Here is a 24,795-nt window from a genome sequence, read left to right as displayed (position 1 = left end):
AATGCGGGGCTTTGGCCTTATTCAAATCATGAAAAGCGTCTGATATGCAAATGATATGTATGTGAGGTTTAGCCAATGTGTGCTCTGCATGCAAAGGGATCACCCTATCAAAAGGTAGTTGACCTCTGGCCCAATTTCATAGAGCTGCTTGGCACACGGCGTGCCCGGTATGCACATGCTCTCGTCATGCGCTTACTCACTAGGTTTTCCTACTCGATCCTTCTCAGCCTGAGCGACAAGATTCATTCATGTTTTGTCTTTGAGTACTGTTGGAAGTCGATGTTAGTGTGACACGTGAAGTAAACAGGAAAGTGCTTAGTCAGCATGCCAACGTCTTGTGTCTTGGTGGGTGTTTAAGAAATTCTAAGCAAAATCCCGATATACATTTTCTGGCATTTCCTAATACGACCAAGGATCCTGTCACGCAGCGAGAATGGCACTTTTTTGTAAACAATACACAGTCAGACTATGAATTGACTTCGTCGTCTTTGATTTGCCACTCGCATTTTGATGCCTCATGCAAAATGAATTATGAGACTCAAACATCAATTTGGCTGGAAAATAAAGTTTCGCCTGAAGCCTGGTTCAGTACCAACTTTAAAGGCACCATTCTCAAACTCTGGGAGGCCAGCTACATTTTCATAGCTCTGCTTGCCGTACGGCGCTTACGGAAGCAGAGATTTCTGTGCTATATAAGGCCAGCACATTTCACGGGCTAGTGGCAAATCTTGGCTTCTGCGCGTGCGTAATCCTCATTACTAGGAATTCTACGCTTACAAGGCAAGCGCAGAAATTCGGTGGTTGCACATAAGCCGGGAATCATGATTGAAGCGCAGAATTCGGCGAGCAGAGCCATGAAATTGGGCACATGCAGGAGGAGCATTTTAGAAAAGAGAATTATTGTTAGTAAACAAGTGAATTCATTTCGCATTGAACCACATTCATGCTAAAAACGGTTGCTATTTTTTTAGTCGATTTTTTTTTAAGTTTGGAAGGAAATAATCTGACACAATCGTACCTCCACCATAGAGCTATATAGCTCTATGACCTCCACATTAACCATCAACATTTCCTGTGTACCTCATGTGAATTATTCTGAGGAGGTTTTTGATGCATTTTGGAACACTTTTTTGTCCACAATTAAATTTCTGATTTTCTTTTTATTTAAAAAAAGAAAAAAGGAAAAAAAAGTTGGGCGGCGATTAGAAAGGCCTTCTAAAACTGGGGGAAAAATTCCGGGGGGGGGGGGTGAGCTTTGAAAAATCTCACGCATAGCTGGCCTCTGGACTTGGCATCTCTGCATTAGTTAAGTTGTTTGGGGTGACTCCACATGCTCCGCCTATCCCCTTTTGTGACGTCAATCGAGGCAGACTTTGCCCGCCCTCTCTCGATCGAACATCGACCCCCCTCGAATTTGCCTGCAGTAATAATGTCCAACAAGAACAAGTCGTGAGTTACATCGTTTCGAAAAAAAGGTTTTTTCTTGCATTTTCCGGCAATGCCGACCAGGTGTATTGCTGCTGGATGCGGCAAAACAACTAAAGATGGGGTCAGTTTGCATCTGTTTCCTGCAGATCCCAAGTATAGGCAGTTATGGGCCGCGAATGTCAGACTTAAAAGAGCAACAAAGTGGTCCGGTCCAACGTCTTTTTCAGCGCTGTGCAGCGAACACTTCGAGCCGTCGTGCTTCGAATCCGGAATGCACCACACATTTGACATGAAGAGAAAGGTTTTTCTTAAACATGACGCCATCCCAACAATATTTACAGCTAACAAGTCAAAGAAGGTACCTGAAAGACGTGTCGAACCCAGAGGAGCATTTGCCAAACGTGAAAAAAAGCGGGTAATTTGAACTTTGTTGACTAATTTTTGACTTGAGTGAGGGCGTTATGTTTTATATAATATCCTAGTATCCTGGTGTCATGTGTTTTCAGTAGGATAACAGGAAAATTGTTCACAATCAAAAACTAAAATTTTTTTTTTCAAATCATCTATCCAATTTTTTAACAATAACACTTTCACTTCATCATGGTGTGTTGAAATTTGTAAAGTTTTGGTTTTACGTTGCGAGAGACAGTCCGGTATTAACAGTGCTTATTATGCATGCACGACATTGGAGCAACGTCATATGTTTTCACACCTTTCATTGGTTGGTATTTTATTGAATATTCAAAAGCTAGTATGACGTGCAAAATAAATCAAAAATAATATTCAATTACTACTTAACAAATTTAATTACATTTTTATCCCAAGGCATTATGGCTACTAGGCCTATGTTAGAATCCAGAGATATCATAAGGCATGAAAGTAAAACTTCCCACCCCCCCCCCCCTTGAAGCACACATTTCATAACAATCCGTTTTCCCCCATTTCAGACCAGTAATGTTTGGTTTCAGGAGATGAGAAACCAATCTATGATATTTTCTCTTTAATGTAGACTTAATATTTATTATGCTTATCAGAATTTATAACAGTATGCATTAAATAAAAATTGTTGTTGTAATTTTTAGTTGTCATTTTTACTTCTCACATATGTGTGAGGATAAATGCACTGCGTGATTGCGCATGCGTTCAAGAAAAAAAGGAGGACATGCTGTCGAGTGCGGAAATAATTTATGAAAACAAGTGCAAGTAAAAAATGTTAGATATGGAGAGCTACCTAGATGGATGAGCCTTTAGTGCAAGCTTAAAGGCGTCAAGCGATTTGTACTCCGCTGGGTCTACTGCTAGGCTATTCCAGTCCCGGATGGTGCGTGGGAAGAAGGAGTTGGTAAACACAGTTGATTTGGTGTGAGGGATGACAAAGCGGGATTTGTGACCTCTGGGCTTTGCACCATTTCTGTGATACCAAAAGTCAATACTATTTCTTTATAAATGTATTTCACGAAATGTCTTTACTAATGTATTTAACTTGTAGGTACTTCTTGAAGCTTTTCAAGCATATGATGCCAAGTATTGTGGAGGTTCAGGGTCAGGAGCAGTGCCATTGTCTAAACAAAAGCTCAAGGAATCGACACCAGGTAAACGTATAACTAGGATGAATACTTATTTTATTGAATATTATTAAGGGAATCAATGTGTGGTGAAGAGGTTTTCAGCTAGTGGTTTAAAGGAACACGTTGCCTTAGATCGGTCGAGTTGGTCTTTGAAAAGCGTTTGTAACCGTTTTTTATAAAATGCACATGGGTAGAAAGATGTTGTAAAAGTAGAATACAATGATCCACACAAACATGCCTCGAAATTGCGTGGTTTTCCTTTAACCTTGTCGACTAACACGTCGGCCATTTATGGGGGTCAAAATTTTGACTCCCATAAATGGCCGACCATGTTAGTTCGCACAGTAGAAGAAAAACCACGCAATTTCGAGGCAAACTTGTGTGGATCATTGTATTCTACTTTTAAAACATCTTTCCAACCATATGCATTTTATAAAAAACGGTTACAAACGCTTTTGTTTTGACCAACTCGTCCGATCCAAGGCAACGTGTTCCTTTAATCCCAACGAGGCCTGGTTTTTGATAATTTACTGAGACAAAGTCGAGGTAAATTATAAAGAACCAGGCCTCGGCGGGTTTAAACCACTAGTTGAAAACCGATTCAACACACTTTGATTCCCATTCATAAATACCTTTTTGGTCAAAAACATCACTTGTTGGTCAAAAAGTAAAATAAATGCAAAATTTTTTAAATGATTTCTTTCAACACAACACCCTCCCAGCTATGAAATGGTAAAGCCCTCCGCTGCCCTCGGGTAAACAACTCCTTATAAGTGAAAGCTGTGGGTCTGCGCGTATCGGCCGTTGCTCTCGACCAATAGGAATGAAGAAACTGTCTTATAAGAACAGTCATTAACAAAAGGTTTATGCACACCCACGCGTTCTCCACCAATAGGAGTAGAGAAACTGTCTGGGGTATTTATGAATGTGGTTTTTTTTTTTTTCCTTTTTATTTCTTTTTTTTTTAGCTTCAGGTTTAGGAGCAGTGCCAGTGTCTATACAAAAGCTCGGGGAATTGACAACAGGTAATTGTTGATTGTTTTATTGATTTTTTTTTTTTTTTTTACTTGGCAAATACCTCCCTTTTTTACAGGTCTCCTATCATTTTGTGTTTTGATGACCGTTTTTAACTTAATTGCGCCTTTCCTAAGCCTAAAAATGAATATAATAGTAGCCTAGTTTGCACCAGGATTAGCTATTGTGATTGATTGCAAGACCAAAGACTGGAATTTCCAGTCTAGTTTATGTCCACAATTGTTTTACAATGTTGCATGGGGTTTATGTTACCGGTATTCGTTTGTGTACTGTGAAGCTATTTACTGACTTGTACTCTTTGCTTTTAACCGTGAAAACACCAACTAAACTCTTGCAATTGCATCAGCTTGTTAGTCAGTTCTCTCATTTCTCATAAGCATTTTCTTTTAAGTACAGGTTGTGGCAAAGTGCAAGATAAGAATCTACCAACCAAGATAGCAGACTATTCTCAAATGACTTGGCATGATGGCACAGAGCGAGATGAGAATCAACCAGCTGAGATTGCCGACTATTTTCAAATGATTTGGGATGATGGCAAAGAGCGAGATGAGAATCAACGAGCTGAGATTGTCGACTATTTTCAAATGACTTTGAATGATGGCATAGAGGGAGATGAGAATCAACTAACTGAGATTTCAGACTATTCTGTGATGACTTTTGAGGATGGCAAAGTGCAACATAATAATCTACCAACCAAGATTGCAAACTATTCTCAAATGACTTTGAATGATTGCAAGGTGCGAGACGATGATGAACTTTCTGAGATGGCAGACTATTCTGTGATGACTTTTGAGGATGGCAAAGTGCAACATAGGATTGTACCAACCGAGAGTGCAGATTCTTCTGCGATGCTAATAGATGATAGCAAAGTGCGAAACCAAAGTGTATGGACCGAGATTAGAGACTCATCTGTGATGACTACAGAGGATTGCAGTGAAGTGCTGGAGCAGATCAATAATGGAGGTGAAGATGGTGTACATGTATATGGAGGGCTACAGAGTTTCATTCCAAATGAGTTTAGCAGATGGGAGAAACTTCGAGATCAAATGCTCCCTCATTCCGATCTTCTTAAATACACTAGGAGGGTCGTTGAGGATGAGTTTACTTCATGGACTGATGATGAGGCATTTGCAAGTTATCTATTGGACTGGTAAGAAAGAGGTTATTTTCATTATTGGAGTCCCGGTCGTGACACTTGTGTCCTTAAGCAAGACACTTGACCATGATTACCTCATCCTTCGGATGGGATGTAAAGCCATTCCCATGTCTTGTGTAACGCACCTTGTAAACTCGTATAAGGCGTTACATAATTGGGTCTCAGAATTCTTAACTTCAATATCCTAGCTTTTCGTAAAAATGTATTATTTATACTAAGCGCCTTGAGTCGCTATAAGACTTCAATATTATTAGTATTAGTATAGTTATTATTGTTATTATTATTATTAGAGCACCTTGAGCGTCACGGAGTGACAGATATGCATTCTTTATAAGAAACCGCTATTATTATTATTATCTAACAGTCAAATAAACTATTTCTTCATTAGCTTAGAGTTGGATCTGGCCCACGGAAGCGAGATAAACCGAGAAGGAGATGAAGACGAAGAAGTACATACAGAGCTTTATAGGATATTCCCTCATGAAGCCGGACGATGGGAGACGCTGAGAGACAGGATGAAGCACCTTCCATACTTTGATCGATATGTCCATAATCCAGACAGGCCTAAATGGAGACGAGACGAACTGTTCACCTCTTGTTTACTGGATCGGTAAGGACCTTCAATAATCTTGAGGAAAGAAAGATATCAGGGCCCAACTCTAGATAACTTAAATTTGGGTTTTTATAAAGCTAGCAGTGTTGTAGTTTAGACCTCTAAGTCCGATACCAAGACTGAGACAGCCCTCCAAGACCGATACATTTTGCAGACCAATCCAAGACCTAGACACCAAAAAAAGGTCTCAAGACCGTGACCAGGTCTCGAGACCGAGACCAGGTCTCGAGACCGAGACCAGGTCTCGAGACCTACATTACTCAATGCTAGGCAACAATAACCTGTGTAAGTAATTATTAATGTTTAAGATTTCTTTCATTATTTTCAGCTTAGAGGAGCAACTGGAAAACCTACAGCCAGCTAAAAAGAGGTAAATTATCATCTTTTGTTAGGGAGTTCCATTAAAAACTTCCATTCCCAGAAATTTGGGCCACAGAAAAAGCAAACATTTGAGAGTTTTGGCCATCATCGGACACCGATGTGTGTTAGTGCTGTATACTCTGTATTTACACGAGTTCTGTAAAAAAAATCACAGGCATATTACTCAGGTGGGATTTGCACCCACGACCTTTGCAATTCTAGAGCAGTGTCTTACCAACTAGACTATTTAAACCCACGACCTCTGCAATTCTAGAGCAGTGTCTTACCAACCTGACTATTTAAACCCACGACCTCTGCAATTCTGGAGCAGTGTCATAAAAAAAAAACAGACTAGTCTAGTTGGTATGAAACTGTTCTAAGGTCGTGGTTTCGAATCTCACCCAAGTAATATGGCTGTGATTTGTTCACAGAACTCGGGTACATGTAAGTACTGCGTATACAGTGCTAACACAAATCAGTGTATATGGGTAAAAACTAAAATGAATATGAATATGCAAAGTTAACATCTATTGAATGCAAGCTTCTTCCCCCAGTGTTTACAAACTCTGTACTTTGGTCATTGACAGAGGTGAGGTGTCCGAACAGCATCTCAAAGAAGAAGATACAACAGAAGAAGAAGAAGAAGATGAAGAAAAGGAGGAGGAGGAGGATGAAGAACTCTACGATGATCCCAACGATGCAGATTATGTGCCAGAGTATATTGAGCCACGCCCTCGCAGAAAACCTGGACGCTTTTCTTCACCTGTAAGTAGAATCTTCCATGTGTTATTCTCTGATTTGACCTACTGTTATCACATCACCCATAATGCAATTACCTGTCACAACCAGGGTTGTACATGTAGCTTTACCAATTTTAGTGGTGTCACGCTCTAACTTCAAATTTGTTTGAGCAAACAAAGGGTGGGTGCATCAACAAAATTACACTTGTTTAATGGGTCTCATTGCTGAACTGCAAGCTTCAGGTAGCAGGGATGAGATTGTTCAGACTTTTGGCTGAATTCACACTTTTTATGTCGGCCTGGTGAAGAAAATCAGAATTTTTGTTTCCACAAATAAAGAAATCCTGCTTATTGGTCTACTTCAGTGCTTTGTATACTGTTCCCAAAAGCTCCTTGGGATCTATAACCCCAGGGGTTACCAAACAGTAAAAAGTGCATCAATTCAACATACCTTTGAATTTGTATTCCAAGTTTCAGACTTCTCTCACCCCTGGGTAGGCATGATGCCTGGTTTCCAAACTTTTGTCTATTGGCCCATGCAATAAGTTGAATCATCCATTGAAACATTGAATTGCCTCTTAACTGTGTTCTGTCTAGTGTGACATTTGGTTCTCCTTATCATCAGCTGTTTTTGAGATAAATGCACAGTACAATGATTTGACATACTCTGGGGGAAATCTGTGCTGTGCGGCACAATGTATTATGCTCAGAGTGCTGGGCAAAGATTACGAGTTGTGAGCGGGACACCCTTTGTGTTTTCAACACTGGTCGTAACACAGAGTCTTTGAGTTCTGATGGCGGTGGGCAGGGTTTTCACTTATATCTGGAAACAATGCAAAATGTTTTGTTGAAGACGATGCATATGAAGGGCCAGAGCCTTCAACTTTGACCTCTTGGCGCTACACTCTCCAGCTATGGCACTTTCATGTTTGATTGTATTTCTTTTCAAATTATTTCAGATTCTTCCCAAAGAGCCAAATGAATCATCTTCAGACAGTGATCAGATTGAAGATGCTGACGTGATGTAAGTAACTTGAGAGTTGTTTTGGGCATCGATTAAACTGTTTTTATGTACAAGTTTATGGTGCCTCTCATTTTGTTGCCCAAAATGTCTGATTAAATAATTTAAAATGTTGGCTTTAAAGGGTCTGGGTTCTTTTTTATGACACTTTGAAACACAAAAGTCTACATATTTACATTAAACTTACAGGGTTTAAATATAATTATAATTGAAAGCTTCCTTTAACTTGCTGGGGTGTTGTAAGGTTTGAGAATTGAGTAAAACAACTTTCCAAAAGTTATTTTTGCATGTACAATGGACTTGTGGATCTCTCCTGAAAAAATCTTGCTCTGTGATGTTCACTTATTTTTTCAAAAACTTAACAACCTATGAAGCTGAAACTTCTACAGAATATTACATTATTTTTGGGGTTGAACAAAGAATTGACTAGAGTGGGATTCGAACCATCGACCTCCGGATTAACGTGCCGGCGCTGTACCAACTGAGCTATTTAGCCCTATATTGGCGGTGTCCCTATTTTGTCAATATCTTTGTTCGGGGGTGCCGAGAATTACATTACATACATCTTCATTCACAGTGAGTAAGGGTTCATGTCATGGCCAAAAACGTGATCCACAAAAAGGTATAAAAACCCTTTAATTTGAAATATGAATTATGAAAACTGCACAAAATCAGGTTCTGAGGTAGCCGAGCTGTGACTTGCTCTATCTCATGTTGGTAAATAATTAACAAGTTTGAAGTTTGACTTCTATTTAAAAGACAAAACATTTTACTTTGAAGTTAAACACGAAAACTGCACAAAACCTGTTTCTGAGATAGTCGAGCTACGACTTGCTCTCATTGTATGCAAATGAGACTTGACACTTGAAATTTGTAACATATCCTACAATTTAATCGAGGTATGGTTTGGTTTACCAATTAATGGTTGAAAAGATGTTTAATAATGATCCACAAAATAAATGCTTCAAAATTTCACAGTTTTCCTTTAAACGTGAACTAACAAACCACGTCAAGTTTTGTCCATCCTAGTTCCCAATAGAACAAGAAAACCATGCAACTTTGATTTATTTTCCAGAATACTATTGAACCTTTATTATGGATTTCTTCATTTTTAAATGTTCAACAAAGTTGAGCTGGTGGGAAACATCACGTTTATGTAGACGGAGTCAATTTTACTGTCAAACAACTTTTGCAAGTTGTTAATTGAGGTTTTGTTCCTAAACATTCAAAGTAGCGAACCTGCTCATCGCCAAGGTAACATGTTGATTTGGAGTTCATTAAAATTTATACTTGAATGAAAACTTTGGTGCAACTGAGATTGTTGTAGATGTTTGCTTGCAACCTATCTTGGTGAAAGGGACTCGTTGCCTTAGATCGGGCCAGTTGGTCTATGAAAAGTGTTTCAAATCCGATTGTTATAAAATGCATATGTTTGGAAAAATGTTTAACAATGCTCCACAAAAAAATTGGCTCGAAATTGTACAGTTTTCCTTTTTAACGTCGTGAACTAACGCACCACGTCATATTTTGACTTCACAAAATGGCCCACCATGCTTGTTTCGAAAATAAAAGGAAAACCACACAATTACAAGTTATTTTTGTGTGGAACGTTATATTCTACTTTTAAAACATCTTTCCAACCATGCATTTCACAACAAATGGTTTCAAATGCTTTTCATAGACAAACTCGCTGGATCCAATGCAACTTGTTATGTCCCTCTATTCTTTAAAAGCCACTTTTATTTGAACCAACATTTTGTGTTCTACCACCAGGGCCAGGCCAAAGCAAAAAGTGCATCAGTGTAACATTTGCAAGGAGCATTTGCCAACGCAGTTTCAAGTTATTCATCATTATTTGACGCAACATGAAGAGGTGTACAACAACAAAACTTCTAAGAAGAAGACCACGTCACTACCGCCTACAATGAAAGCGGAAGATTTCTCAACAGTGCTGTTTTATTGTAAAAAATGTGGAAGTTACGAGGCAGATTTGAAGCGGCATAGACGAGAGAACCATCAAGTCTGTAAAGTTTGTGGAGTGGTCTGTGCCTCGCAAAAATTTCTACTGCAACATATGGAGAGACACACCAAAACTGAGGAGGAACGCAAAAACTTATTGTGTGATTATTGTGGAAAGCGCTATGTCACTCGGACTTCATTCAGCAGGCACCTGAAGGTGCATCGCGGAGAGAAACTAAAGAAATATAAATGCAACATTTGCAACAGTATCGTTGCAGGGGCTCTGAGTCGGCATAAACTTATTCACAATAATGAACAACCTTTTGAGTGCAATGTTTGCGGTCGTCGATTCACCCAGAGGAACAACATGTTTAAGCACACCCGTATCCATACTGGGATTAAACCCTACTCCTGCGACCTGTGTGACGAGTCTTTCAACCATAACATCAGTCTCAAGAATCATAAGAAGAAAAAACATGGCATCGATTGGTGGAATAAAGACAATTTAGCAGTGACAACTCAACCAAAGACACCTCGTCGAAAGTCTGCAAAAAAAGAATCTCTACCAAAGTTGTCTCAACAAAAGTCTGCCAAAAAGGACCCTCAACCAAAGTCACCTCTTCGGAAGTCTGCAAGAAAAAGAAAACAACTCAAAGAAACTGATTAGGTTGGCTGTAAATAGCATTAAAGCCATTGGACCCTTTCGGTACAGGGAAAAAAAAAAGTTCACAGATTTACAAATAACTTACAGGGTTTACAGAAGGTAGTGGTGAAATACTTCTCTTGAAATATTATTCCATGAAATGCTTTACTTTTTGAGAAAACAGTAAAACAATATCAATTCTCGTTAACGAGAATTACGGATTTATTTTAAACACATGTCATGACACGGCGAAACGCGCGGATACAAGGGTGGGTTTTCCTGTTATTTTCTCCCAACTCCGATAACCGATTAAGCCCAAATTTTCACAGGTTTGTTATTTGATATAGAAGTTGTGATACACAAAGTGTGGGCCTTGGACAATACTGTTTACCGAAAGGGTCCAATGGCTTTAAGGAATGATGCTGTTATAGGTTTGAGTCCCAAAGACACTGTAGAATGTACATTTCTGTCCTTGGCGTGGAAGAGAGGTTTTTGGGTAATACCAAGTGAATATCTCTTTTTGAGTAGTATTGGTTCTAAAAAGAACCGATGGTTAACGACTCGACATTTCGATCAGTATGCTCTGAATGTCTTCAGGAGAAGGTTGGACACTGTTGCTGGATGCTCCTTAAGTACATATACTAGGCTTAGGGGCCAGCTTAAAGGCAATGGACGCTATTGGTAATTACTCAAAATAATTATTGGCATCAAACCTCACTTGGTAACGAGTAATGGGGAGAGGTTGATAGTATAAAATATTGTGAGAAACGGCTCCCTCTGAAGTGACGTAGTTTTCGAGAAAGAAGTAATTTTCCACGAATTTGATTTTGAGACCTCAAGTTTAGAATTTGAGGTCTCGAAATCAAGCATCTGAAAGCACACAACTTCGTGTGACAAGGGTGTTTTTTCTTTCATAGTTATCTAGCAACTCCGACGACCAATCAAGCTCAAATTTTCACAGGTTAGTTATTTAATGCATATGTTGAGATACACCAAGTGAGAAGACTGGATTTCGACAATTACCAATAGTGTCCATTGTCTTTAAAGGAACACGTTGCCTTGGATCGGTCGAGTTGGTCTTTGAAAAGCGTTTGTAACCGTTTTTTACAAAATGCATATGGGTAGAAAGATGTTGTAAAAGTAGAATATAATGATCCACACAAACATGCCTCGAAATGGCATGATTTTCCTTTTACCTCGTCGACTAACACGTCGGCCATTTATGGGGGTCAAAATTTTGACCCCCATAAATGGCCGACCATGTCAGTTCACACAGTAGAAGGAAAACCACGCAATTTCGAGGCAAACTTGTGTAGATCATTGTATTCTACTTTTAAAACATCTTTCCAACCATATACATTTTATAAAAAACGGTTACAAACGCTTTTGTTTTGACCAACTCGTCCGATGCAAGGCAACGTGTTCCTTTAAGGCGGAAAATTGATAAGCTGGGCTTAAGTCTGTTGTTACTGCAAACCTCTCTTGGTTTAATGGTTTTGGTTTGAATCCCACAGACACTGTAAGATATACATTAAGAAGTTACCTGTGGATTTCGTATTGATGGACAGAACATGACCACAAAGCGATGTAAATCAATTCTAGGTTGGGTTTTTTTTGTAGGCCAACTCCCATAAAAGCCTCTTTGAGATATGGTGGACACAGTGTTACAACACTAAGGTTTGGGTAATATTGTGTTTTTACACCCAACCAAACAGTATACTCCCATCAAGTCCGCCATACCTCAAAAAGGCTTATTGACATACATGTAGTTTGCGAATCTCAAAAAAAAAAATCAGCAAACCTATTTGATTTCAGTTGTACCTTTTGGGGGGTAGCTAAATCATTTTGTGGTACTCATTTGTTATCTTCACTTTATTCTCTTAACATTGTCAAGTCTGAAAATGAAATCTGATTCTACAGTAGCAGGTGGAAGGTTTTAAAGCACTTCACAAAAAAAACAGTGTCCGTTGTCTGAAAAATGACCTGAAACTGCAAGACCAATTGCGCACCTAAACACTTGAAATCTTAATAGGTGATTTATGAAACTGCAAGACCAATTGGGCACCTAAACACTTGAAATTTAAATAGGTGACTATGAAACTGCAAGACCAATTGCGCACCTAAACACTTGAAATCTAAATAGGTGATTATGAAACTGCAAGACCAATTGCGCACCTAAACACTTGAAATCTAAATACATGTGATTATGATTTCTAAAGATGTTTTTCAGAAGTTATTCAAAATTGGCTATTCTACATTCCTATGAGTATGCCTTTTTGTCCTGGCAATGTGACCATACTTTATAAATAAAAGAAATAATCAATTTGGTATGGTTCTCTGAGACAGTTTGATTATTTGGTGTACTTTTCAGTGGCGACTATTATTATAGTACATAGGATTTGAAACTTTGCATGGTGGAAATACGATATAGAAAGGTTTGCGGTAACATCATGTAATGAGTAATGACTATCTCTTATGAGTTGGGGTGGTTATGAAAAGAACTGTTGGTTTCAACTAGATGTTTCGATCAGTATGCTCTGATCGTCTTCTGGAAAAAGCTGGACTCTGATGTGCATGCTGCTTAAGTACTGTGGAGGCGGATTAGCTTGGTGATGCACGAAGACGGGAAATAGAGGTGGCAAATGGAGCTCGGTAGGGCGTGGTGAAACCTGCTCTGGAGCCTTGGGTGGTGTGTTGGGGATGTGTGCTCACTGAACTGTGTCAGTAGGATCAAGCACAGGGGATAGTGAGGGTTTGGGGCCTAGGGGACTGAGGGTATAGACTGAGTAGTAGAAACAAACCAATTTTTTTACCCAATGCATTGCACAAGCACTTGCTCCAAATCCAAACAAATAAACAAAACAATTAGGAGTAAATAAAGGACTACGTTTTACAAGAAGCAAATGGAACAATAATACATGAAATAATACTATAATACAACATTTACAAGCAAAGGCAAAATACTACACCCTTCTATATTTCAATTTAATCTTTACACGTAATACATCCCCCATTTTTAATGCCATCGTCTGCAAGTTTCTTTAGGTTTATATCATCAAGAGACTTAATCACAATCTTGGGTGGATTTTAAAAAAACTAAGTGAATTGGAAAGGGGGCAAAAAAAGCTTTTCTCTCCCAGTATCTGCAATAATTATTTGGTTCACACTTAGGCCTATGAATAGTCATTAAACTCTGTAAATGTTTTTTTGAATCATTTTTCATTATCCTCTTCATTTTGTGTCTTTGTTAGTTTGGAAGTGAGCATCCATAAAATATTATTTTTGACACCACCACCCCCATCCAACTGGTTGTCCTTTCTTTATGACCCATCACACGCCTGGAATGAATGTCAAAATAATCCACAAGAGGGCGCTATTTCAGGTCTGCTGTTTGTTTCGTTTTGTTCTGGATGAGGGCGCTTCCGATCCTTGCTCCTAGCTCTTCTTGCAGAGCAGCAGTCAACGATCTGGATGCTTGTGAAGGTACGATGCGGTTAGGGTTTATGTATGACAAAGATTTTATATAAAAACCAAGATCACGTCTGGCTTTGTTTTTCCTTTTTATATGATTTGAACTAATTTTTATAATAAAAAATGAGTCGATTTTTGTAAAGATTGAAAACTGAGACCGGCAAGCCCAGTGACTGGGGCGCTAGATTCCTTTGCGGCCCCAGTCACTAAGACATAGGGTCTACTAGTTACTACACGGTCTACGGCAAGATTTTGTTGAAAGACACTCAGCTGATGATTTTCATCATGTTCATCGTGTCCTAGCTAACAACTGACACTGTGTGTGTGTTAACTAATTTTCTTCCTCTCTGTGTTACTAGCATGGTTTAATAGTTGTTTAGTAATAGGAAGGAAGGAGTGTGGTGTTTTCATTTAACAAAAAGCTGTTTAGTGTTTGCATACCCATTATTTACAACTGATTGAACGTTGAAAACACCTGTCACTGAGTGTGGGTGGGGGTGTGTCACTGTCCTGACGATTGTATTTTTGAACTTCAATTCAAACAAAGTTGGTCTAACACCATGGCCCAGTCTTTGCCAGTCTCATTACTCTCAGAAGAGTAATTACTCCTAGATAGAAGAGTAATATGAGGTTCGTTCTGTTATCATGCTATCAACTCTTCATGGTGATGTCAGCAGAATGAGCCTCTTATTTTAGTTCTCTTACTTAGTCGTACAAACAACAATGCTGACAATTACAAACAATCCCAAGATCCACAAGCATGAATTTTAGTACCGTTAGTAGTATTTATTACTTACCTGAGAGCTGAGACTTTATTTTCACAGAACTCGGGAAAGCACTGAGTAGGCTGCTAACACACATCATTGTATTTGTTTATGGGTAAAACCAAAGTTAACATTCTTTGTCCACGATGCAAATACAGCTATTAATATTGTTAAACCCCTAGATCATAGATGATCATCAATGACATCTTGACTACGTGCACCAAGGGCAGCCACAACACTTGGACTTGGTTGAAGATGATCAACATCAATCATCTGCATCATGTCTGTTCATTCAAACGGTATTGGTGTGGACTTAAAGAGTTTTCTCCCGCATGAGGCCCAAAGATGGGAGAGACTTCGAGATCAGATGCTTTATCAGCAATATGATCTTCAGAAATACATGAAGACGGTCAAAGGGGATCAGTTACCAACTTGGAGTAGAGAGGATGTGGCTTTTACAAGTTACCTCTTAGACTGGTAAGATTTAGTTGCAACGTAACATAGATAGAGCAAGGAACAGCTCTAGGCCTTCATGGTTGTGTCAAGGACAGGGCCCAATTTCATAGAGCTGCTTATAAAGCAAAAAATTTGCTTAAGCACGAAAACAGCTCGCTAATTTCAGACATGTTACTGGCCAAAATTTCATGCCATTGTTTGTGACTGGTATTTAGCTGTTGTTTACTTAGCATAACAATTGAGTGGAGTCTTGGCCGGTAATCTGATTTTACTAAGCAAGGATTTTTTTGCTTAAGCAGCTCTATGAAATTGGGCCCTGGTTAGTTGCAATAGGCCTAGACCCGGTAACTGGGGCGTCGTACTCCTTTTTCCCAGAAATTTTGACATTATGACCGATAATGTCAAGATTTTGAAAAAGGAGTACACAGTGCCCCAGTTACAGGGTCTTTGATAGGCCTTTATTGATTCGTTTCAGTATGAAAGTTTATAATTCATTTTTAAGCCAATGTTGTAATAAATTAAAACATAGTGCAGTATAAATTAAATCTGCCGGATAAATATTTTCATAGTTCACATAACAGAACAAATTTCACTTTAAATAAATCAAAATAAGCCTGACATTAGTTTGCTGTTCAAATTAAAAAGGCAAGAAGTCCACAATTTGTTAAATTGAAATTGTTGAAATTATTGTGTTTTAAGGACTAGTTATGCCTTCAGGAAAATAATGTTACTCTTTATTTACTTTTTGCTAAACTTTATAGTAGGGCTTAGTCTAGAAAGGTTTAACATTAAGAACTGTCACTCCGAGCAATGCTCCGAGGAAGACAAGTATGGATGTAAGAAAGACAACCCACATTATCACAGAACAGACGGATTTCACTTTAAATATTCAAAATAAGCCTGACATTAGTTTGCTGTTCAAATTAAAAAGGCAAATAGTCCACAATTTGTTAAATTGAAATTGTTGAAATTATTGTGTTTTAAGGACTAGTTATGCCTACAGGAAAATAATTTTACTCTTTATTTACTTTTTGCTATTTATAAAGTAGGGCTTAGTCTAAGAACTGTCACTCCGAGCAATGCTCCGAGGAAGACAAGTATGGATGTAAGAAAGACAACCATGATAATGTGAAATTGTGTTAATAAATTATATAGGCCCTTTGGTATTATTTGAAAGTTCTTATTTATTCACATCTGTCTGGTAAGGTTTGGTTCTAGTCCAACAACCTTACAAAGATGTCGCCTGGAAATTTAGTAAAATGTTTTCCTCATTTCACAAAATAGCCTTTATCAAGTCTTCATTTTCATTTATGTGTTTGGTGAATTAGTTTAGAAGGTGATCTTGCCCATGGAGATGAAGTCAAGCCAGTTCAAGAGGAAGACACAACAGATGAAGATGTGCAGCCTCTAGGGGTGTTCCACAATGAGGCGGGAAGATGGAGCACCCTTAGAGACAGAATGCAGGATCTTCCTTACTTCGACCGATATGTCTACAACAACCCAACCTGGAGTCAGGATGAACTTTTTAGCAGTTGTCTTCTAGATCGGTAAGAGTATCTCCCTGAGCTCAATGTTGGTATTTTTATCATGATCAAGAAACATTGATTAGGATAGTTGAGTCACGTACTGAAAATGCCCCTATACCGTATTGCTCAAGCCGTTATATACGCAGAGTACACATAGACCATGGCAGGCCTGGAATTTCACAAAGACCACGAAGGCCATGGCGTCTGTTGCCCTAGTCATGTCCTTGGTGCCCCTTTAAAACTTTCCCATAGACCTTAAAGAACACGTTGCCTTGGATCGGTCGAGTTGGTCTTTGAAAAGCGTTTTGTAACCGTTTGTTATAAAATGCATATGATTATAAAGATATTTTAAAAGTAGGATTTAATGATCCACACAAGTATCTTTCGAAATTGCGTGGTTTTCCTTTTACCTCGTCCCATAAATGGCCGACCGTGTTAGTTCGCAAAGAAAAAGGAAAACCACGCAATTTCGAGGCAAATGTGTGTGGATCATTGTATTCTACTTTTAAAACATCTTTTCTCAACCATATGCATAACAAACGGTTGTAAACGCTTTTCAAAAACCAACTCGTCTGATCCAAGGCAACGTGTTCCTTTAAGTTTTCCAATGGAAGTGCCCTTTGCAAAATGAAAATGGCCTTGCCCTCTCAAAGACTACATTTCATGCCGGTGTGGAACTTAATAATGGTTTGTTACTTGAACACCCACCTTCTCTTAAAATGACTATCTCTGTTACTGCCGTCGTATCACTGCCATTCCTACAAGGATCCAACATGGTAGGTTTCCTAATTTTGATCAATGATTTAAGAATTTAGGTGTGCCCCTTGCTTGAAAAGAATCCTGGATCTGTGGCTGGGTGGGGACTTTGAATTAACGTCTTAACAAAGATATAATTTCAAGTTTTACAGACTTATAGGCTGGGCCTATACAAATAATTTTGTTGTCTTCTTATTTTCAGTTTGGAGGAGCAACTAGAGAACTCCAATAGCCCTGACATTAATAATAGGTAAACAGATCTAATTTATTTATTCAATGCTCTTTTCACTCTGGACAAATCTTCCAGAAGGTTAAAAGCGGGGTGACCTGGTAACACTTGTTGTTTCCTTGCAATGCAGCAACTTGTTAGCGATGGCAGCACGATTTACGTTTCTTGGGAATATTTAGAGGTTTTAGTTCAAGAATTTACAGTTTCTGACAATGATTTTCATCATCATCATCATCATCGTCCTTCATCCTTAGACGGTATAGTAGAAGCAGATTTGGTGAGGTGGTGCCAGGTTGCTTTATCCCTCATGAGTTGTTGGGTCTCATTATGATTTAGACTTGTGTCTTTGGTGATGGTGTCTAGGTAGCTCATTTTCCTCCTGCCGCGATTCGGATATTAGCCAGGAGGATTCCAGAAGATCAGGGGTCGATTTCACAAAACTCTTCCTAACTTAGGACTAGTCCTAGGCAATGCTAAGAGATAGGACTAGTCCTAAGTTAGGATGAGTTACTTAAGACCAGTCCTATCTCTAAGCATTGCCTAGAGTTTTGTGAAATCGACCCCAGGTGTGATATTGAATAATCGGCTGTACGCAAACAGTGACCAGCAAGCTGTAGGCGTCTCTCTCAGTGATTTTATTCATGATTATTGTCTTTTTTTAACCCAAGTGTACATTAAACTCAAGTTGCTGAGTCCTCACAGGTTCAATCCCAGTGAGGACACTAACATGTATCTCCTTGAGCAAGCCACTTGACTAAAATTTCTAATATTGGCCAGGAATAAAGTGGTACTTGTTTAGGGTCAAGATATGCTATTTATTTATTTGCATCTTGTGTGCTATTGCTGATGACTGCATACTTGACATTGGGAAGCTTCTGGGGACTGGTGAAATTATTAATAACTTAAGGGCAGTGGACACTATTGGTAAAGACCAAAAATAATGATAAGCATAAAACCTTACTTGGTAACGAGTAATGGGGAGAGGTTTATAGTATAAAACATTGTGAGAAAACTGCTCCCTCTGAAGTAAGGTAGTTTTCAAGAAAGAAGTAATTTTCGACGAATTTGATTTCGAGACCTCAGATTTAGAATTTGAGGTCTCGAAATCAAGCATCTGAAAGCACACAACTTTGTGTAACAAGGGTGTTTTTTCTTTTATTATTATCTCGCAACTTCAACGACTGATTGAGCTCAAACTTTTCACAAGTTTGTTATTTGATGCATATATGTTGAGATACACCAAGTGAGAAGACTGGTCTTTGACAATTACCAATAATGTCCAGTGCCTCTAATAGTGTGAGGTGCTTTGACAGACCTGCTTGTGCTTGACAGAAAACGCATCATGTGTCAATGTCTCACTGTATCATCTTGCAATGTGCTTAAGGAAAACCAACATGAACAGGTGATGGTTAAGGTGCAAGTCTTGTTTCACTCCTTTCATTCGTGTGATTTATTTTCTTTTGATCCCTTCTCAGATGGAGACAGGATGCAGTTATTGATGAAGTGAACGACGGCACAGGGGAAAACATGGTGGAGGAGGAGGTGGAGGAGGAGTACCTAGAAGATGAAGATGAGGAAGAAGATATTGTAGGACTTGGGGAGGATGATAGTGATTCAGACTTTGATCCAGAGGCAGACGGTTTTAGTGATGATAGTAGTGTAAGTGAAGGGACGTTATTGTCATGGTTATTTATTTATTGAAATCTTCAAATACTGAAATCTAAAAGCGCCACTTCGGTCTAGCGCCCTCTTGTGGTCACATATATTTCACTTACTGTTTGGATTACTATGTTTGTTAAGAATGTTAGTGATTATACTGGTCCTGCTTGCAGTATTATAAGCTGTAGTTTATCATGAAAATGAATGATCTTTTGATCGTTTATGTTTTGGCATCCTACTACTATCATATTGAAAGGTAGACCCTTGCAAATAATGTGGAAGATTCGTGGCTGAGCGGTTAAGAGCACCGAATTTTAACTCTGGTGTTTCTGATATGCAGGATGTGGGTTGGAATCCCCAGCAGTGACATTTGTGTCCTTGAGCAAGACACTTAACCATTGCTTCATCATTTGGATGGGACGTAAAGCCGTTGGTCCCATATGTTGTTTAATGCATGTAAAAGAACACTGCACACTGCACTTATCGAAAAGAGACAGGGTTTGCCTCTTTATTCCTGGCTGTGGCTGCTGTAAACTCTTAAGGTTCAAATTAATTGGGTCTCAGAATTCATCACTGCAATAACCTATCTTTCTGAAAGTTGGTATATACTCAGCGCCTTGAGTACCTTGTTTGGTAGATACGTGCAATATATAAGACTTTGATATTATTAGTATTATTATTATTTGCTAAGATTTTTAAAAGTCAACTTTTCACCTTTGGTTTATTTTACTTTGTTTCTTTTAAGGTTGGAGGAGACAGGTTATCATCTTCAGACAGTGACGAAGATGTATTAGCATCTATTAAAGACCAAGATGTACTAACATCTATTGAAGACAAAGATGTTTTAGCATCTGTTAAAGACAAAGATGTTGATAACAATGAAGTCAAGAAGTAAGTTCCTTTAGAATTTAGTGTGTTGTCATTTAGCTAGGGGAACAGACACCAAACTCAGAGATGAAACAAAATGAGAGCCAACTTTAGGCTTCAAGCTTTAATGTCGGTCTTTTCTTAATAATTTTGCAAATGAGTCACGACAGTATGGTACTCTCGTGTACTACATATAGTCCAAAAATCAACATGTAGCTATGTTGTTTCATGATCGTTGACTTCTATTTGGTTCGATGACTTCAAGGCATAATGTATACTATTGACTTGGTGATAAAATTCATTCATTACAAATAATGAAAACTTGTTAAAGCAACAGTGTTTACCCCCCCCCCCCAAAAAAAAACCACTCATGTTTCATAAACACAGAGAAGACAAAGTTTTAAACAAAACAATGGAAAAACAGATTGAAGATAGGAATTGGTTTGGTGAAGTTGAAAGGAGAGATTGCTCCAGAGTAACAAGTAGGCATGATATTCTTCCTACGAAGTCCGTCTTCCAATTTTGTTTTCCCCCTTGGGAAAAATCTGAAAAATTCTGACTAAATCGCCTGAAAAGCCCTTGTACTCGATACAATATTTCTACTTTTTCCAAGGACTAAATATTATACCTGTGCAAGGCAGTGTGGGGATGAATGAATGCAAGTTGGTAGCAGTTTTATCAGCTTAGCTCTGTAGCATTTGAAAACTTTGCATGGTGGAAATACGATATGGAAATGTTTGCGGTAACACCATGTATTGACTATCTCTAATGAGTTGGGGTGGTTCTGAAAAGAACCGTTGGTTTAAACTCGACATTTCGATTAGTATGCTCTGATCATCTTCTGGAGAAGGCTGGATTCTGATGCTGCATGCTGCTTAAGTACTATGGAGGTATACCATATCAGCTTAGCTCTGTTAACTTTTTTTCTCCAACAGACCCAAGAGAACAGCATACCAATGCAAGATCTGCGATGAGCAATTACAGCTTCACGAAGATGTCCTACCACATTATATTGTCCATCATCAGGAACAGAATAGTGGAGACAATAAGACCATTCCGAAATCGCATTTACCGTTGGTAAAAGATGTCGCAACCACGTTGATGAAGTGTAAAGATTGTGAGAAATTCGTAGAGAAATTGGCGGAACACAGAAGGGAGAATCACTGCAACTGTCCGGTATGCGGAAAGAAACTTGCCTCACCGAGCAAGCTACGTCGGCACCTGGCAAGACACTATGGGATTGAGCCGTCGAAAACTCTACTTTGCCAACACTGCGGTAAGCTTTACTCCAATAGGATTACCCTGCTGAGGCACATCACGGCTCACCTTGGCATCAGGAATGAAAAGTGCGACGTCTGCGACAAATCTTTCTTCAATAAAAACAAACTCATCATTCACAAGAAAATTCATCTCCCAGAGAAACCTTTTGAGTGCAATGTTTGCGGTCGTCGATTCACCCAGAGGTACAACATGTTTAAGCACACCCGTATCCATACTGGGATTAAACCCTACTCCTGTGACCTGTGTGACGAGTCTTTCAACCATAACATCAGTCTCAAGAATCATAAGAAGAAAAAACATGGAATCGATTGGTGGAATAAAAATGTCTTATCCGTTGTTACACTTCCAGGCTCCTCTCAGCAGTCCAATTGTAATCCTAAATCTGAACCTAGACCCAAACCTGATTCTAAAGCTAAAGCTAAGCCTAAACCCAAGTCAAAGCCTAAATCTAAACCTAAGGCTAAGCCTAAATCTAAACCCAAACCTGAACCTGAATCAAAACCTAAACCTGAATCGAAACATCAAACCAGGTCGAAGTCTAAATCACTCAAAAGCAAATAGAACACCCAATCATTTCATGTTGCAAAAAGTTTGTTTCCAACTTATAAAACCAACGTTTGTGTGTTGTGTTTAAAGGAACACATTGCCTTGGATCGGACGAGTTGGTCTATAAAAAGCGTTTGTAACCATTTTTTATAAAATGCATTTGGTTAGAAAGGTGTTGTAAAAGTAGAATACAATGATCCACACAAACATGCCTCGAAATTGCACAGTTTTCCTTTTACCTCATTGACTAACACGGTCGGCCATTTATGGGAGTCAACTTTTTTACTCCCATACATGTAAATGGCCGACCATGTTAGTTCGCAAAGTAAAAGGAAAACCACGCAATTTCGAGGCAAATTTGTGTGGATCATTGTATTCTACTTTTAAAACATCTTTCCAACCATATGCATTTTATAACAAACGGTTACAAACGCTTTTTACAGACCAACTCGTCCATCTTGTCTCAAAATACTAAGGGCCCCTGTTGCCATTTTTTGGGCCTTGGTGCTGTTTCTAAAGTTTGACTGTAAGATATTCCATTGGAACTGCACTTTTGAAAAAATAAACTTTGGGCACTTGAATTTTAACTGGATTGTTGTCAAGGTCTATAATAATGGCCTTGGTGCCATTTCTAAAATTTTACTGTAAAATATATTCCACCTTTGAAAAGTGAAAATTGCCTTGCCCCCTCAAGACGAAAATCCACACCTTAGTGCCCGTATATTGCTCTGCCCTTGGGGCAGGCACTTGAACTGCTTGAGATTAGTGGCAAGGTCTTATAATGTCGTCTCAGAAACCATCGTACAATTATTGACACCTTGCAGGACTGAAATTTCATCTTTGAAAGGGCAAGGCCATTCTTTAATTTTGCTAAGCGCACTTCCAGTGGACACTATTGGTAACTACTTAAAATAATTATTAGCATAAAACCTTACTTGGTAACGAGTAATATAGGGAGAGGTTGATGGTATAAAACATTTTGAGAAACAGCTCCCTCTGAAGTGACTAGGTTTTCGAGAAAGAAGTAATTTTTCACGAATTTGATTTTGAGACCTCAGAGTTAGAACTTGAGGTCTCGAAATCAACCATCAACTTCGTGTGACAAGGGTGTTTTTTCTTTCATTACTATCTCGCAAGTTCGATGACCGATTGAGCCCTTAATTTCACCGGTTTTTTATTTTATGCATATTGAGATACACCAACTATGAAGGCTAGTCTTTGACAATAACCAATAGTGTCCACTGCCTTTAAAGCATTAAATGCAACACCAAGCACAGATGTTAATCAGTACAATAGTATGCCTGAGTAGAAGGATGCGCAGTATCAATGGCTGGAGAAAAAGACCGTCCTTTGCATTTTGTTCTTCTCAAGATTAAATGCAGTGGACACTATTTGTAATTGTCAAGGACTAGTCTTCACAGTTGTTATATCTCAACATATGCATAAAATAACAAACCTGTGAAAATTTGAGCTCAATCGGTCGTCGAAGTTAATAATGAAAGAAAAAACACTTTCTGATGCTTGATTTCAAGACCTCAAATTTTAAACTTGAGGTCTCAAAATCAAATTCATGGAAATTTACATCTTTCTCGAAAGCTTTGGCACTTCCGAGGGAACTGTTTCTCACAATGTTTTATACCATCAACCTCTCCCCATAAGCCGTAATCAAGAAAGGTTTTATGATGATAATTATTTTTAGTAATTACCAATAGTGTCCACAGCCTTTAATTTCCAACTCTTTTATGTGAACTTTTTTCAGTGATGGAAACATCAATTCCAGTTCAGTTGGGCAATACAGGCAACTTATTTTAAACTCATCACCAAAATAAAAAATTAAGTTCACACTTTAATTTCATATATACATGTAATTAGTATAAAACAATAATGGGATCAAGTAAAAGACATTTTGCTGGAATATTATCTCTGGAAGTGGTTCATTTGCAGGCAGTAAAGTGTATTGTTATGTGACAGGTGGAAATGTATGGTTTTGTTTTATCTACTTAATTTATTTAATTCCCTTTGATTTTTACACAGGAGGTGGACCTCCATGGTTTTACCCTTGAAGGCAGTGGACACTATTGGTAATTACTCAAAATAATTATTAGCATAAAACCTTTTTTTTTATTTTGTAACGAGTAATGGGGAGCTGTTGATAGTATAAAACACCATGTGAGAAACAGCTCCTTCTGAAGTAACGTAATTTTTGAGAAAGAAGTAATTTTTGAGAAAGAAGTAATTTTCCATGAATTTGATTTCAAACACCTCAGATTTAGAATTTGAGGTCACGAAATCAAGCATCTGAAAGCACACAACTTTGTGTGACAAGGTTGTTTTTTTCTTTCATTATTATCTCGCAACTTTGATGACCAATTGAGCTCAAATTTTCACAGGCTTGTTTTTTTATGCATGTTGAAACACACCAAGTGAGAAGACTGGTCTCTGACAATTACCAATAGTGTCTTTAAAGGCAGTGGACACTATTGGTAATTGTCAAAGACTAGCCTTCACAGTTGGTGTATCTCAAAGTATGCATAAAATAACAACCCTGTGAAAATTTGAGCTCAATCGGTCATCGAAGTTGCGAGATAACTATGAAAGATAAAAGCACCCTTGTCACACGAAATTGTGTGCGTTTAGATGGTTGATTTCGAGACCTCAAGTTCTAAATCTGAGGTCTCGAAATCAAATTCGTGGAAAATTACTTCTTTCTCGAAAAC

The 24,795-nt window shown here is 38.5% G+C and overlaps 2 protein-coding genes across 3 annotated transcripts; both read left to right on the top strand.

Moving 5' to 3' along the window:
- The first annotated feature begins 1,433 nt into the window (after window positions 1-1,433).
- On the top strand, window positions 1,434-11,639 carry LOC139939497 (uncharacterized). The gene is made up of 9 exons (XM_071935461.1): window positions 1,434-1,843; window positions 2,918-3,020; window positions 3,965-4,021; window positions 4,428-5,181; window positions 5,576-5,797; window positions 6,129-6,170; window positions 6,748-6,925; window positions 7,860-7,924; window positions 9,695-11,639. Exons 1-9 carry the CDS (start codon window positions 1,499-1,501, stop codon window positions 10,545-10,547), a joined length of 2,619 nt encoding a protein of 872 aa, XP_071791562.1. The 5' UTR covers window positions 1,434-1,498; the 3' UTR covers window positions 10,548-11,639.
- Window positions 11,640-13,964: 2,325 nt separating this feature from the next.
- LOC139939499 (uncharacterized) lies at window positions 13,965-22,233 on the top strand. Of its 2 annotated transcripts, XM_071935463.1 has the most exons (7): window positions 13,965-14,006; window positions 14,941-15,235; window positions 16,543-16,761; window positions 17,699-17,746; window positions 19,201-19,384; window positions 20,130-20,275; window positions 21,187-22,233. In XM_071935463.1, the coding sequence occupies exons 2-7, from the start codon at window positions 15,039-15,041 to the stop codon at window positions 22,091-22,093; spliced, it is 1,701 nt and encodes a 566-aa protein (XP_071791564.1). In that variant the 5' UTR covers window positions 13,965-14,006; window positions 14,941-15,038; the 3' UTR covers window positions 22,094-22,233. The 2 variants fall into 2 exon arrangements, with proteins under 2 accessions (XP_071791564.1, XP_071791565.1); XM_071935464.1 differs by lacking the exon at window positions 13,965-14,006 and having other exon boundaries at window positions 15,097-15,235; window positions 16,548-16,761.
- Window positions 22,234-24,795: the final 2,562 nt, after the last annotated feature.

This window comes from Asterias amurensis, chromosome 7 (assembly GCF_032118995.1).
Source record: "Asterias amurensis chromosome 7, ASM3211899v1".
Classification (NCBI taxonomy): domain Eukaryota; kingdom Metazoa; phylum Echinodermata; class Asteroidea; order Forcipulatida; family Asteriidae; genus Asterias; species Asterias amurensis.
Note: the sequence above shows the minus strand (reverse complement) of the source record. Positions and strands in the feature narration are given on the sequence as shown.

Excerpts from the sequence above, each read along its gene's own strand:
- LOC139939499 (XM_071935463.1), top strand. The coding sequence starts at position 15,039 with ATGTCTGTTCATTCAAACGGTATTGGTGTGGACTTAAAGAGTTTTCTC. Across the intron at positions 19,385-20,129 it reads GTTTTAGTGATGATAGTAGT|GTTGGAGGAGACAGGTTATC; the intron begins GTAAGTGAAGGG and ends GTTTCTTTTAAG. Across the intron at positions 20,276-21,186 it reads GATAACAATGAAGTCAAGAA|ACCCAAGAGAACAGCATACC; the intron begins GTAAGTTCCTTT and ends TTTCTCCAACAG.
- LOC139939497 (XM_071935461.1), top strand. The coding sequence starts at position 1,499 with ATGCCGACCAGGTGTATTGCTGCTGGATGCGGCAAAACAACTAAAGAT. Across the intron at positions 5,182-5,575 it reads GCAAGTTATCTATTGGACTG|CTTAGAGTTGGATCTGGCCC; the intron begins GTAAGAAAGAGG and ends TTTCTTCATTAG. Across the intron at positions 6,926-7,859 it reads CTGGACGCTTTTCTTCACCT|ATTCTTCCCAAAGAGCCAAA; the intron begins GTAAGTAGAATC and ends AAATTATTTCAG.